Source organism: Mirounga angustirostris, unplaced genomic scaffold (genome assembly GCF_029215605.1).
Source record: "Mirounga angustirostris isolate CCGP_5_RB_7025 unplaced genomic scaffold, mMirAng1.0.hap1 SCAF_10, whole genome shotgun sequence".
In the NCBI taxonomy this organism is placed as follows: Eukaryota; Metazoa; Chordata; class Mammalia; order Carnivora; family Phocidae; genus Mirounga; species Mirounga angustirostris.
Genome location: NW_026991718.1, coordinates 75490643 through 75506628, shown reverse-complemented (window position 1 = coordinate 75506628; position 15986 = coordinate 75490643). Strand labels below are relative to the sequence as shown.

The following is a 15986-nucleotide window of genomic DNA, read 5'->3' as shown; positions in this document are numbered from 1 at the left end:
CATTTCCATTCGTTAACCTGGAAGGGACGAGCCAGGCCTGTCACTCGTGGAACTGACTCCTCAGAGCTCAGTTTGCATGCAGTTCCCCCTGCTGAAACTCCCCACACATCCACTCCCCAGGGAGCGGGAGTCCGCATAGGGTTGCAAGGACTTGAGGATCAGAAACACAGGGCTGGAGTTCAGGCCCTGCCCCTTCCAAGCCATGTGACCCTGGGCAAATCACGATCTCTGGTACTTGGGTTTCCTTGTAAAACTAAGATAATTCCCGCTTTACTCGTCTCTCACCTTTGTCAAGGCACAAATGAGTTATCTGTTAAGGTGTGTAAAAGATGAACAAGCATAACCCTTATTATTTATTAAAACAAGTTGACAAAGCATAAAAACGGAGACTGCCAGGTCCCTGAGGGGCTGTGGCCAGATGGGTAGAGATCCACAGAATCATGCCTGCAGACCTGAGGGGCACCGAATCTTGGACCCTCTGGCTTGGAGCCAAGGCCAGTGACCTCAGGAGAGGTGACTCTTTGGCTCCCGGTGATTGCACCACCCAGCCCTACACTGACCCCCAGACAGCGCCAGGCAATGGTGGCTGGCACAGCCTGCAATAGCCAAGAACCCCAACTGTTCTGTTTTGTTCTTTGTTGAAATGACCCCAAACACAGGAGTTTGAGGGTAGCCCTGACAGCAGTATTCTAAGATTCCCCTGGAAATGCATCAGGCAAGTGTGAAACAGCCATTTCCTTAGCCACTGCTATTGTAGGTCAGTAACAAGATTTCAGATTCAAAACCAGGAGAAACATCTGTCCCTCCTGTCCTCCCAGGCTGGCCACAGCCAGCCAACATCAGAATCTGGGGTAATTACCAGTCGGCAGCCATGAGAACACCCACTTTGCAGGCTGGGTAGAAGGATCCTGGAGATAACGTAACAAATATGCTATGCGACATGCTTTGGTACAGAGTACCCACTGGTAGAAAGTATTTTTATTGTTATGTAATGGCTTTTATTTCATCTTAAGTGGAGAAAAAAGGAATGCTGGTCTTTTCCAGTGAGCTGGGCTTTGCTGAGGCCAGTTTCATAGTTACTGAACCATGGTCATCACTGCATCATGCCAACGATTCCCTGACTTCTCACCCAGTCAGGTCTTCTCAGAACAAAAAGAAATGTTAGACTGGCAACTTTCCATCATGTGTGGGCTACAGAGATGCCCAACCAGGTAATTAATTCAGGATCACAAAAAACCAAAAAACACCACATTTTGAGCTGAATAGTGCAAAACCATCCAGGGAATTTCCTGTTTGCTTTAGGACAAAACGTTGGACTTCTCAGTTCACTTCATTCCCTGCCTTTTCCTATGGGCCCTTTCTCTATACTTCCAGTACGGTTGTGTTTTTAGCGGTAGGTGGTTTTCTTTTAAAGAGAAGCAATTTTGAAACACGAGCCTTTCTGCAGTAAGAAATTTTATCAAACCCTCTCTCCTCTAAACTGCCCCTTTAACATAATTCCAAACTGACTGCTCACCTGAGAAGTATTTAAAAATATTTACAGCCCCTAAAAGCTGGACCAACTTTACATATTACTACCAAAATGGCTTTTCTGATAATCAGGATGAAAAACGAATATGGATGAGGCTATGACCAATCCAAACTATGAATTTCAAGATAGCTGTCTGCAGGTAACGCTTATTCTGAAATTTTAAGTAGAAAATGGCAAGCCAAGGAAAGGCAGGGCCAGCAGCAAAATGTATGCAAGAGCGACACCTGCTGGGTATCAGAGGAAGAGGGCTGGGCCGGGCTTCCAAAAGGCAGAAAACCCGTGGGGTGTCTAGATTCAAACACTGAAGTGAATAAATGTGTTTTCTGACATCTTAAATGAGAATCTTGTTATTGCCACCAAGAAAATGACAGTAAACATTGCAGGAATCGAATAAATCATTTATTCTGGCTTTCCCTTCTCTGGGCTTCCTTCTAACAGCCAAGGGTCTATGCTTTCAGTGGGTGGCAAAATCAGGTTTCCTAGCATTAGCCCAAACACTTTGGTGGCTAGGAGCTCTTTTAATAATTCGGATGGCATGTGCAGGTCGCCACAGGACTTGCACACGTAGATAGTAAAAACAAAACTATTTCTATGCAGTTGATCTCTAATTCTCCCAGGATCCAACATTCGGAACCTACTTTTGCCTTAGCTAAAATGGAATAAAATTTGGAATTCTGATCCAGTGGGCTGTTTGCCAACTAATCCAGCTCTTCAATCCAGTGGAAGAAAGAGAAAATCATGAGTTACAATCCAGTTTAGTACAGTCAGTTCACAGAAAATGCTGGCTGGCTATGGCTGGATGTTGGAGGTTGTAGAGGAAGAAAAAGGCGAATTCAGGTCTGCAGGTGGCCTGCACCTGGGAACAGAGTCAATATTCAATGTGGTAGCCTCACTTCCTACAGTAGCTGCAATAAACCGGGCTGCTCTGAATGGGTGAGCTGAAGAAAAATTCCTCTGTGGGAAGGGACAGAAGACTAGACTCACGAAGGGAAGAAAATATTTGAATTTATGTTCAACACGTTCCCTGCAGATGGGAATGGGGGAAGAGTCCCACCCCACCCCCAAAAGTCCTCTTTCTTCAACAAGCCGTTTCTTTTCTTACAAGAGTGAACTGATTCGCTTCTGCAGGAGAGTCGGAAGCACCGAGAATGGGGGTGTCTTCCCTTTCCTTTCCTTCCAAAAGGGCCAGCAGCCTCAGGCAAGCCGAAGTCCTCTCCTCCTGAATGCGCAGTCTCGTGAATTCCACTGTCTTCAAAAATTCAGCAGCTGGTGGTAGCTCTCTGAAGAGCTGGGAGAGGAGGTGGCCCTGCTCTGACGCTGTTCTGTGAAGATGGTGGAGGCTTTGGGGGCTGAGGGCATTGCAGCTGGACTTGGAGAGGAGCTGGAAGAGGTGCTCAGAGAGGTATTTCACGAAGATTAGGGTCTCAGCCCAAAAGTTGACCTCTGCTTTTTCAAACAGGTAGTCTTCCACCTAAATCAAATGACAAGGCCCAAAGTCAACGTTACAGGGGATGTTGACAAGCTCCATCCAGATCAGAGTCCTGCCAGACATGGAGGACGTATGTCCCCCTCCTCCTCCCAAGGGAGGGCCCACTCTTGCCTGTCAGCACCCACATACACTTGCCACTTGCAGCCTGGAAGGTCACCTTCTATTTTCATTTGCTGTACTTCTCTACCAGGCAGGAATTTTCTTTCCCAGACTTAACATGACCTTTGATAAAGATGTGTTTGTGGTTCCAAGCCAAGATATTTTGGGGGCCTGCTGTTGAAAGGGAACCTCAACATGGGAGTGGCCCCCTAGACCCAAAGGTGCATCTAGAAATCAGAGGGTGTGAGCAGGGAGGAAGAGAAATCTCAGCAGCAGAACAAAGAGCAAAGGATTACTAAACACGACATCCTACTCTCTGAGTATGAAACCAAATTTCTATAATGCTGGGGATTTTCAAGGTTATTTTATAACAGACACTTTATCTTGTCTCCAAATTTCCCATAAACAGCTTCTCTTTTAAAGAGAAGCAATTTTGAAACACGAGCCTTTCTGCAGTAAGAAATTTTATCAAACTTTTTGCTTTTTGAACTCTTGGCCTGTTGGGTATGTCAAGAGGGCCAGCTGACTCAGATACTGGTGGATGGATACAAATTTCTGTTGACAAGATGCTTTTGTTGCTGGTCTTGGTCCTCAGTTTCCCTATCTGTTGACTCACCTGGAGGGGGGCTAATAGTTTTCTCTAAGCAGCAAATACTGTGGAAGGATCCTGATTCTCTGGGAATGTTTCACCTTCAGACCTAACCATGGGGAGCCCCTAGCTCTTCCAATGTGGACTAATAAGCATTCTCCATAATTAAACCCTCAACTTCCAAGGGGCCTCTTCCTTTCTTATTTTTTTTTTCTATTGAGGTATAACTGACATACAATATTATACTAGTCTCAGGTGTACAACATTTGTATCCATTGTGAAATGATCACCACACTAAGTCTTGTTACCATCTGTCACCCTACAAAGTTAATATAATCTTATTGACTATATTCCACATGCTATACATTAATCCCCATGACTTATTCATCTTATAACTGGGAGTCTGTGCTTCTTGATACCCTTTACCATTTCACACCACCTTAACCCCCCTCCCCTCCACCAACTGCCAATCTGTTCTCTGTATGAGTGTTTGGTTTGGTTTTGCTTGTTTGTTTTTTAGACTCCACATATTAAGTGAAATCAGGTGGTATTTGTCTTTCTCTGACTTATTTCTCTTAGTATAATACCTTTGAGTTCTGTGTTGTCTCAAATGGCAACATTACAGTCTTTTTCATGGCTGAGTAATATTCCCGCGTGTGTGTATAAAACACATTATATATATAACACATTATATATATATAAAAACACATTATACATATAAAACACATAATATACATACAATGCATGCATGTGCACACACACACACACACCATTATCTATTCATCCATTGAAGGACACGTTTAGGTTGTTTCCATATCGTGGTTTTTTGTAATAGCCATATCGTGGCTATTGTAAATAATCCTGCAGTGAACACAGTGGTGCACTGTATCTTTTCAAATTAGTGTTTCCATTTTCTTTGGATAGATACTCAGCAGTGAAATTGCTAGATCATGTGGTAGTTCTATTTTTAATTTTATGGGAACCTCCATACTGTTTTCCATAGTGGCTGCACAGATTTACCTTCCCACCAACAGGGCATGAGAGTTCTCCTTCCTCCACATCCTCACCAACACTTATTTCTTGTCTTTTTGATACTAGCCATTCTGACTGGTGTTAGGTGATAACTCATTGTGGCTTTGATTTGCATTTCCCTGATGATTAGTGATGTTGAGCATCTTTTCAGGTACCTGTTGGCCACCTGTATGTCTACTTTGGGAAAATGTTTATTCAGATCCTCTGCCCATTTTTTAATCAGATTTCTTTGTTTTTAATGAGTTGTATGAGTTCTTTATATTTTTTTGGATATTAACCCCTTATTGGACATATAAATCATATGCAAATATCTTCTCCCATTAGGTAGGTTCTGTTTTCATTTTGTTGATGGTTTCCTTCACTGCGCAGAAGCTTTTTAGTTTGATTTAGTCACAGTTGTTTACTTTTGCTTTATTTCCCTTGCCTTTGGAGTCAGATTCACAAAAACATCACTAAGACTGACGTCAAGGAGCTTACCATCTGTGTTTTCTTTTAGAAGTTTTATAGTTTCAGGTCTTACATTCAGGTCTTTAATTCATTTTGAGTTAATTTTTGTATATGGTGTAAGAAAATGGTCCAGTTTCATTCTTTTGCATGTAGCTGTCCAGTTTTCCCAATATCATTTATTGAAGAGACTATCCATTCCTCATTGTATATTCTTGCCTCCTTTGTCAAAAATTAATTGACCATATATATATATACATGGGTTTATTTCTGGGCTCTCTATTCTGTTCCACTGATCTATGTCTGTTTTTGTGCCAGTGCCATACTGTTTTGATTACCATAGCTTTGTAGTATAGTTTGAAGTCAAGGCACATAATACCTCTGGCTTTGGTCTTCTTTCTCAAGACTGTTTTGACTGTTTGGGGTCTTTGGTGGTTCCCTATAAATTTTAGAATACATGTTCTAGTTCTGTGAAAAATACCATTGGAATTTTGATGGGGTTTACATTGAATCTGTAGACTGCTTTGGGCAGATGGATATTTTAACAATATTAATTCTTCCAATCCAAGAGCATGGAATATCTTTCCATTTATTTGTGTCTTCTTTAATTTCTTTCATCAATACCTTATAGTTTAATAAGGTCTTTTACCTCCTTCATTAAATGTATTCCTAGGTGTGTATATATATATATATAATGCAATTGTAGATGGGACTGTTTTCTTGATTTCTCTTTCTGATAGTTTGTTATTAGTGTATAGAAATGCAACAGATTTTTGTACACTGATTTTGTATCCTGCAACTTTACTGAATTCATTTACTAATTATAAAAGTTTTTTGGTGGAGTCTTTAGGGTTTTCTATATATAGTGTCATGTCATCTGCAAACAGTGACAATTTTACTTCTTCCTTTCCAATTTAAATGCCTTTTATTTCTTTTTCTTGCGTAATTGCCGTGGCTAGCATTTCCAGGACTTTGTTGCATAAAAGTGGTGAGTGTGGGCATCTTTGTCTTGTTCCTGATCTTAGAGGAAAGGCTTTCAGCTTTTATCCATTGAGTATTTTCAGCTTTTTTCCATTGGGTTTGTCATATATGGTTTTCATTATATTACGATATGTACCTTCTGTACCCACTTCGTTGAGGGTTTTGTTTTGTTTTGTTTTTACCATAAATGGATGTTGAATTTTGTCAAATGCTTTTCTGCATCTATTGAAATAATCATGATTGTTATCTTTTATTTTGTTAATATTGTATATCACATTGACTGATTTGTAGATGTTGAATTACCCTTGCATCCCTGGAATAAAGCCCACTGGATTATGGTATATGATACTTTTAATGTGTTGTTGAACTCCATTTGCTAATAGTTGAGGATTTTGCATCTATGTTCATCAGGGATATTGGCCTATAATTTTCTTTCATTCTTTTTTTTGTTGTTGTTGTGTCCTTATCTGGTTTTGGTATCAGGGTAATGCTGGCCTTGTAAAATGAGTTTGGAAGCATCCCTCCTCTTCAATTTTTTGGAAGAGTTTGAAAGGGTAGGTATTAAATCCTTGAATGTTTGGTAGAATTTACTGGTGAAGCCGTCTGGTCTTGGATTTCTGTTTGTGGGGGGGGCTTCCCCCCCCCTTTTATTTTTTATTTATTTTTTCTTCACTGGTCTATTCAGGTTTTCTATTTCTTTATGATTCAGTCTTGGAAGATTGCAAGTTTTTAGTAATTTATTCATTATTTTTCACTTGTCCAGTTTGTTGGCATATAATTGCTCACAGTAGTCTCTTTTTTTTATCCTTCACAAATTTATTTCTCTCTAAATTCATTATAAATAAGAATTATCTTAGAAATACCTTCCAGTATTTCAGAAAAATGATTCGAACAAGAGTACTGTAGTAACATTCATCAAACCATTCATTCACTCATTATTTATTAAGTATCCACCATGAGCAAAGCACTGTGTTAAGTATTGGCAACACAATGATAAATGAATAAACAGCCCCTGTCATCTCAAGGCTCAGTTTAACAGAGGAGAACATGTAAAGAAATTTCCCTAAAGCTTCAGTTTTATGAACCAGTTTTTAGAATCATATTTTTTTTTAAAGATTTTTATTTATTTATTTGACAGAGAGAGACACAGCGAGAGAGGGAACCCAAGCAGGGGGAGAGGGAGAGAGAGAAGCAGACTCCCCGCTGAGCAGGGAGCCCGATGCAGGGCTCATGACCTGAGCCGAAGGCAGACGCTTAATGACTGAGCCACCCAGGCGCCCCGAATCATAATATTTTTTAAAAAGGTGTTTCTCCATAACCTTTACACAAAAACACACAATAATTGCTGGTCAACTACATTCAATGACCAAGTGGGTAGGTCTATGGAAGAGTGGTTTTCATACTGCAAGTTGTAATGTTTAAGAGGTCATGAAATCAGGGCGCCTGGGTGGCTCAGTCATTAAGCGTCTGCCTTTGGCTCAGGTCATGGTCCCAGGGTCCTGGGATCGAGTCCTACATCAGGCTCCCTGCTCAGCGGGAAGCCTGCTTCTCCCTCTCCCACCGCCCCCTGCTTGTGTTCCCTCTCTCGCTGTGTCGCTGTCAAATAAATAAAATCTTAAAAAAAAAAAAAAAAGGTAATGAAATCAATATGGATTACAACCAGTTAAAAATAATAAAATACAATGCTTCAGAAACATCAGCACCATGTGTTATAAAGTATTATTTAGTGAAATGTTTGTTTCAGAAGTACAGAGTGAGAGGGAAGTGCTTCCCTGTCTTCCTACATATACCTCTCATCTCCCTTCCACCTGCCCCAAGACACATTCTTAGCACATCCAATTCACAACAGTCTCTTATGATCCTTTGTATTTCTGTGGTATCAGTTGTAACCTCTCCTCTTTCCTTTCTGACTTTATTTATTTGAGCCCTCTCTTTTTCTTGGTCAGTCTAGCTAAAGGTTTGTCTATTTTGTTTATCTTTTCAAAGAACCAGCTTTTAGTTTTATTGATGTTTTCTATTGTCTTTTTAGTCTCTATTTCATTTATTTCCACTCTTATCTTTATTATTTCCTTCCTCCTCCTAATTTTGGGTTTTGTTTGTTCTTCTTTTTCTGGTCCCTTGAGCTGTAAAGTTAGGTTGTTTATTTGAGATCTTTCTTGTTTCTTGATAATAGGCATTTATCACTTGAACTTCCCTCTTAGGACCCCTTTTTCTACATCCCATAGATTTTGTTATATTGTGTTTCTGTTTTCATTTTTCTAGGTGTTTTAATTTCTCCTTTGATTTCTTCTATGACCCAACAATTGTTCAGTAACGTGTTGTTTAATTTCCATGTATTTGTAGTTTTTCCAGTTTTATTCTTGTAATTGATTTCTAGTTTTATACTATTGTGGTCAGAAAAGATGCTTGACATGATTTTTATCTTGTATTTATTGAGACTTGTTTTGTGGCCTAACATGTGATCCTAGAGAATGTTCCATGTGCATCTGAGAAGAATGTGTATTCTCCTGCTTTGGATGGGATGTTCTGTATATACCTATTAAAGTCTATGTGGTCTAATGTATTGTTTAAGGCCAACATTTCCTTATTAATTTTGTTTGGATGACCTATCCACTGATGTAAGTGGGATGTTAAAGTCCCCTACTATTATTGCATTACTCATAATTTCTTCCTTTAGGTCAGTTATTATTTGCTCTATATATTTTGGTGCTCCTATTTTGGGTGTATAATATTTATAAATGTTATATATTCTTGCTGGATTGACCCTTTTATTAATATGGTCGCCCTCTTTCTCTTTTATTACAGTCTTCCTTCTAAAGTCTATTTTGTCTGATATAGTCTAGCTACACCAGCTTTCTTTTTGTTTCCATCTGCATGGAATGTAATTCTCCATCCCTTCACTTTTGGGCTGCATGTGTCCTTACTTCTGAAGTCTCTTGCAGGCAGTATACAGATGTATCTTTTTTTTTTTTTTAATCCATTTAGCCACTCTTATGTCTTTTGATTGGAGAATTAGTCCATTTACATTTAAAGTAATTATTGATAGGTATCTGCTTATTGACATTTTGTTAACTATATGCTGGCTGTTTTGTAGGTCCTGTATGTTCCTTTCTTCTTCTTTTGTGGTTTGGTGACTTTTTTTTTTAAAGATTTTTTATTATTTATTTATTTGACAGAGAGAGACACAGCCAGAGAGGGAACACAAGCAGGGGGAGTGGGAGAGGGAGAAGCAGGCTTCCTGCAGAGCAGGGAGCCCAATGCGGGGCTTGATCCCAGGACCCCGGGATCAGGACCTGAGCTGAAGGCAGACGCTTAACAACTGAGCCACCCAGGCGCACCTGGTTTGATGACTTTCTTTGTGTTTATATTCCTTTCTCATTTTCTTTGTGTATTTACATACATATTACATACATACATATTCTTTGTGTTTGCTGTGAGGTTCACATGTCATCCTATGTCTATAACAGTCTATTTTAAGTTGATAGCAACTTAAATTTGAACATATCCCAGAGCTCTACATTTTTACTCCATTTGATATTTTTGATGTCACATTTTACATCTTTTTATGCTTCCCTTAATTATTGTAGTTTTAGTTCATTTTTTCTTTTAACCTTCAAAGTAGCTTTGGAAGTGATTAATCTACTACCTTTACTATATACTTACTTTTTCCAGTGGGATTTTTATTTTCATATGTTTTCTTCTTATTAATTAGTGCCATTTCTCGCTCTCTCTCTTTATTTTTTGGTGGGCAGCAAAGCAAGGTTTATTGAGCGATAGCAAAGTGATAGTACAAAGCTCCCAAGGAGGGCGGGGACCCGAGGGAGTTGCCACTGGAGTTTCTAAGTCTAGGGATTTTTATGGGCTTGTTGGCAGGCTATTTTAATCTGATTAACCCTCCCTGCACCTGTCATCCAATCAGATTTTTGTCACCTATCTATCATCTGGGAAAAGGTGGAGGGTTCCTTCCAGGGTGGTGTAAAATCCTTTTAAGGGTGATTTCCTTAGGGCTGGGGGGTGGGAGGCGGGTGTGTGTGTGTGGCTTGTCCCTGCGTGCCTGCCTTCCAGCTATCCTTCATCACTCCCCTCTCTGAAGAGGTAACCCTAACTCCTGTTAGGAAGAAGGGTGATGACCGATCATAGCTACTTCCTGTTGGTCAGGGGCGTGGAATGGGGCGGCAGTCAGGGTTCCTTTCATCCCATCTTAATTAGTGCCATTTCTTTTCAACTTAAAGGAGTCCTTTAACATTTCTAAGCCCAGGTTAGTGGTGACGAACTCCTTTAGTTTTTGCTTGTCTGGGAAACTCTTCATCTCTCCTTCCATTCTGAATGATAACCTTGCCAGGTATAGTATTCTTGGTTGGAAGGTTCTGAGTATGTCATGCCCCTCCCTTCTGGCCTGCAAAATTACTGCTGAGAAATCTGCTGATAGCCTTACAGGGTTTCCCTTGTACGTAATAATTTGTTTTTCTCTTGCTGCTTTTAAGATTCTCTCTTTAATTTCTGACATTTTAACTATGATGTGTCTTGGTGTAGATCTCTTTAGGTTCATCTTCTTTGGAATTCTTTGGGCTTTCCTGGGCCTGGATTTCTGTTTCCTTTTCCAGCTAGGGAAGTTTTCAGCCATTGTTTCTTCAAATTAGTTTTCTGTCCCTTTCTCTCTTCTCCTTCTCGGACCCCTATGGTGTGAATGTCATTCCACCTGATGCTGTCCCATAGCTCTCTTAAGTTATCTTCATTTTTAAAATTTGCTTTCCTTTTTGCTGCTCTGTCTGGATGAGCTCCATTGCTTTGTCTTCCAGCTTGCTGATCCATTCTTCTGTTTCATCTAGTATGCTGTTGAGCCCTTCTAGTGTTTCTCAGTCCATTATTGTATTCTTTGGCTCTGTGCCTTCTATTTGGCACTTTCTTATATTTTCTCCTTGTTGAAGTTCTCACTGTGTTCATCCTTTCTTCTTCCAAGCTCAGTGAGCTTTTTTCTTTTAAGATTTTTATCTATTTATTTGAGAGAGAGAAAGAGGGGGAGAGCACAAAGGGAGAGTGAGAGGGAGAAGCAGACTCCGCCCTGAGCAGGGAGCCCAATGTGGGACTCGATACCAGGACCCTGAGATCATGACCTGAGCCGAAGGCAGATGCTTCACCAGCTGAGGCACACAGACACTCCAGTGAGCTTCTTTATGGCCATTACTTTGAATTCTTTACCAGGTAGATTCCTTATCTCCACATCATTAAGGTCTTTTTCTGAGGTTTTGTCTTTTCTTCCATTTGGAACATATTTCTGTTTCCTCATTTTGCTTGACTCTGTGTTTGCTTCTATGTATTAGGCAAAGCAGCCACCTCTCTCAGTCTGGAAGGAGTGGTGGCCTTGTGGGTGATGAAACTTCTCCTTCAACCTTGCTCCAGTTCTTGGTTGTCTCTTGAACCTTTCTGATTGTTTAAACCACCTGATTTATTCTTATTATGTCCCCATTGTTGAGGGTGTGCCAAGACCGGTCAGTGTTCCAAGGGGAGGAATCTCTTTAGCACCTGCTTTCAGGCTGATTGGAAGCCAGACCCTTTGGCAGCAGCTTTTAAAATATATATAGTACTGTGGGATGGCAATTGTAATCCTTGCTGGCCTCCAGACCAGGAGATCTAGAGGGGTCCCCTGGGCAACTGTTGCAAAAATTGGGGCTCCAGATGAATGTATTAGCTTTTTTCTGGGAAGTCTCATGGAGCTTTAGCAAGGCCAAGGGGGCATGCAAGGATGTCACCTCCTGCTTATGTTCCCTAGGAACGCCTCCTGAGCCTCTAAATGTGTGGGAAACCTGAAGCCTGTCCCTCAGGCTGAAGTTCCAGGCTATGTAAACAGGCTTTTTTCCCATGAAGACTGGGGTTGTGTTTCAGTCTGCTGTCTGTGCAGTGCCCTGGGGGTGGTAGACTGCCAAGAACTGTATTCCTGATCACTACCTTTCTGTGGAGTTCAGGATGCCAGCTCCCTTGGCCACCAGGGCCAGGCAATCAAGGGGTGTCCTGAGTGTGGAACAGCCATGGCTGCTGGCTTTAGCTGGGCCGTCGGAGAGTGTAGGGGGTGGGGAATGCCCACCGGCTTCAGAAACTCAGGAGGCTCTTTCAAAGTCCTCTCCCCTGGCGATCTGAAGACTGGAACACCACTGGAACCCCAAAAGTCAGCTTGAGAGATGCCCCAGCACCCCCAGCAGCATCTAGCAGGCTGCTGTGGTCATTTGGAGACTTTCCTAATCGGTTATTGATCCGTATGTGAGCATTCAAAGGACACTTTCAGTGGGCATGTGAAGCCTACGTAAGCCTGATTAGCTGCATCTTGTGGGTTCAGGCCACCAGTCTGATTCCACCGCCACTGCCCTGAGACCCTAGGATTACCTGATGTGTGCTTTCCACGCAGACCACGAAATCATCACCCTCTCCCAACAGCCATCCCAGCAGGACTGGGAGTCCAGGGGCCAGCTGGTCCCACTGCTGCAGCAGGTCACACAGCACAGCCAGGGCCAGAGGCAGTGCAATTGAAGCGTCCACCTGGCAGAAGGCAAATTCTGTGGAAACGAGAGAGAGGCGAGTGGTGAATGTGCTGCTTAGGGCCAGCCCAGGGAGGCTCTGCAGGACTTTGGCAACGGGAAGGCGCTCAGGTCAAATCATGGCCACCAGCCTGCAGGGAGGCTGCTGGGATAGGCTCCAGAGGTTATAAATCCATTTCACTCTGCTGGAAGGAGTCAGAGGCCCAAACCCCACCATTTCCATGCCCCCCATCCCTGTGTGGTCAGAAGCAAGCCCACCTGCAAGATGAGACATTTAGCTCCTCTCAGCCCATCTAGTGTAACTGGAAGGATCTCAGGAAAGACCCAGTGTCTCCTCTGCAGGCCTGCCACAACGCCTGAGTTCTACTGGTTTGCCCCTCCCTCCGAAAGCAAATCCCGATGGCCACATGACACATAAACCTCTTACCATTTTAGAGCAGGGCATCAGCAAACTTTTTCTTAAAAGGTCAGAGAATAAATATTTTAGACTCTGGGGGTCTTCAAGTCTCTGTCACAACTCCTCAACTCTGCTGAAAGCAGCCACGGACAATACGGAAACTTTATGTTCCAATAAAATTTGAATTTCATAGAGTTTTCCCATGTCATAAAATATTCTTCTTTTGATTTTTTTCCAACCATTTACAAACATACAAACCCCTTGTAGTGCAGAGGCTGTACAAGAGCAGGGGGCAAACTGAATTTGACTCACATTTTGCTGCCCTCTGTCTTCTAATTTGTTTTTCAGACCCTCGTCTTTCTCGCTGGCTGGAAAAGGATGCGGAGAAAGTAGAATGGGGTGCAGAAAAAGGAAGCAGGTGCCTTGGGGAAACCATTGCTTACTTCATCATTTTGCCTTAGACAGTCCTAAATATGGGTTTGAAGAGAGGCTCTGGGTGTTGACACTTCCGCTAACAACCCAAGGCCTCCCACTCCCAACCTGCAGGAGGTCTGAGACACAGGACTGCAATACTTCCATAAAATGAACCTCTTTGGGTCCCTCCATGCACCAGGGCCTGTCTTTCGATGACCCACTTCTGTTGAGGCCTCATCGTTCCCTAATCCCCATCTCCAACTCCAGCACACAGATCTGGCCCTGACTGCTGGCCCCCACAGAGACTTGCTCAGCACACAGGGAGAAGGCTCAGAGTCTGGACTGAAAGCTTGAGTTCTCAGGGTACTGAACTGGGCCAAGTAGGATGCCCCCCCTCCACCCCCCGGGCCTATTAGGTGCCAGGCCCTAACCAAGTACTTTCTGTTCACTCTTTTGACATCCTATGGGTTGGGTATTGCCATCCCTACTTCACAGGTGAGGAACCCTGGGCTCAGATTAAGCTACTTGTATATAGTCACAGTGCTTTAAGTGGATATAAATAATCAGAATGGGCAAAATGTTTCATGGTGCCTGCAGAGCACAGATTTGGAGAATTAGCACCAACATTCCAGACATATAGGTCTTCCCAGTGAGATAAGCAGGGCTGGGGACCCCAAAGCAGAGCCAGTATTACTACCTGGAGCCCACCCAGCAGAGCCTAGAATCATGGAAGCAGCCCCAAGACTGATGTCACCATCCCCAAATCAATCCCCCAGGACCCCTGCCCCTTGGTGCCTCTGCTCCCTGGAACCAGGATTTAACCCAGGCAACAGAAAAAGAAGACGGGGATGGGAGAGAAGCAGCGAGCAAATGTGCATTTCGGCTGTAGGTCTTGGACATGTGTTGGTCCAGCCTTTACCTACAATATAATCTCTATTTTTATCTCTACCTGACTCCTCTGTGTAGTTCTCAGATGGTTTAGAATCTGTATGGGGAGGTGGTACAATTAATTAGCATCTTTCATACCTCAAAGAAATGAAAATATACATGAAGACCAGCATAGGATTAAACACGTAGCAGATGCTCAGCACATTCTCGTGTGTGGCTCCGGAAGTCATGAAATCTTTTCCTTTGCCCCCATCTTTATTCAGTTTGAACACTAACACAAGGACTGCCACAAAGAAAGCATTCACTAAATGGTTAACTAGGGTTACTGGTGATAATAATGAACACTGGCCTATCTAACCCTTACTGCTCCCACATGAGCAGGGAGGTATCCTTATTTAACCAGTGAGGAAGCTATGCTCATGGGGAACGGATCCAAGTTTGTACAGTGAGAAGTGGCGGCAGTGAGCTCAGTCTGCCTCAGCCCAGAAGCTGCCCCTTCCCCACAGAGAGGCCATGGAGAAACAGCCCATGGAGGTGAGGAAGTCACACTGGGCTTTATTACTTTTATTCATGATGCCACCAGGAAGGCCTGCTGCACTTGCCCCACCTGACAGGACAGATGTCCCCCATCCTGTACCATTTTGTCATGAATTGTGCTTAGGAAGTGGCAGGAGAGTGACGGGCATGACAGAGGCACAGGGGAGTGTTGGTGTGATTTGGCTGTAAGTGGATCCAGAGAAAATGAGAGCTGTCCAAATACTGACTCCGCCAGATGAAGAAGGAAGGGGAAAGAAGCTGGATGCGGGAGGGGAGAGAATTAGCTGGATTTAAATCTGCTTGAGGGGCCAGATGTACCCCTCCAAGTTTCTTCTTTTATCACTTTGCCCTGAACTAGGACGGCTTGGCCAGAACAACCCAGATTGCTACTGGCCAAATGCCTTGTGAAGGGAGGCAGAAGAATGGGAGAGGAGTTTTTTAGCTAAGGATGCAAGCCAGCCAGGCTCTCACAGGCTCACCAGTCCATCAAGGAAACCAGAAAGCAAGTGACCAAGCAACCAGTGCATCTGAAGAATCTGCCACATGTCCAGAACAGCGAAACAATCTGGAAAAACACACAGAACTGGAATTCACACTTCCTGATTTTAAAACTTACTACAAAGCTACAGTAATGAAGACAGTGTGGTGCTGGCAAAAGGACAGATATATAGATCATTGGAATAGAACTGAGATTCCAGAAATAAACCCTCATACTTACATTCCATTGATTTTTTTTTTTTTTGGTGACAAAGAGTGCCAAAACAATGGTAGGGAAAAAACATTTTCAGCCAGTGGAGCTGGGACACCTGGGTATCCATCCACAGGCAAAAGAATGAAGTTGGACCTACCTCAGAGCATATACAAAAATGGACTCAAAATGGATCAACGGCCTACATTTAAGAGCTAGAACTATGAAACACACAGAAGAAAATACAGAAGTGAAGCTTTGTGATCTTGGATTAGGCAATGGTTTCTTAAATAAGACATCAAAAGCCCAAGCAACAAAAAGAAAGGTTAGACTTCATCAGAATTGCAAACGTTTGTGCCCCAAAGGA

General features: G+C 42.6%; 1 protein-coding gene across 10 annotated transcripts in view; it reads right to left on the bottom strand.

Annotated features, from left to right (window-relative positions):
* Nucleotides 1–321: 321 nt before the first annotated feature.
* Nucleotides 322–15986, bottom strand: part of THADA (THADA armadillo repeat containing) — a 325846-nt gene continuing 310181 nt past the window's right edge. For all 10 annotated transcript variants that reach the window (XM_045885094.3, XM_045885095.3, XM_045885096.3 and 7 more), the window contains 2 exons: nucleotides 12544–12713; nucleotides 322–3002 (listed from right to left, as the gene is read on the bottom strand). In XM_045885094.3, the coding sequence (XP_045741050.1) occupies nucleotides 2610–3002; nucleotides 12544–12713 (563 nt within the window). In that variant the 3' untranslated portion in view covers nucleotides 322–2609. The remainder of the gene's footprint in view (nucleotides 3003–12543; nucleotides 12714–15986) is intronic.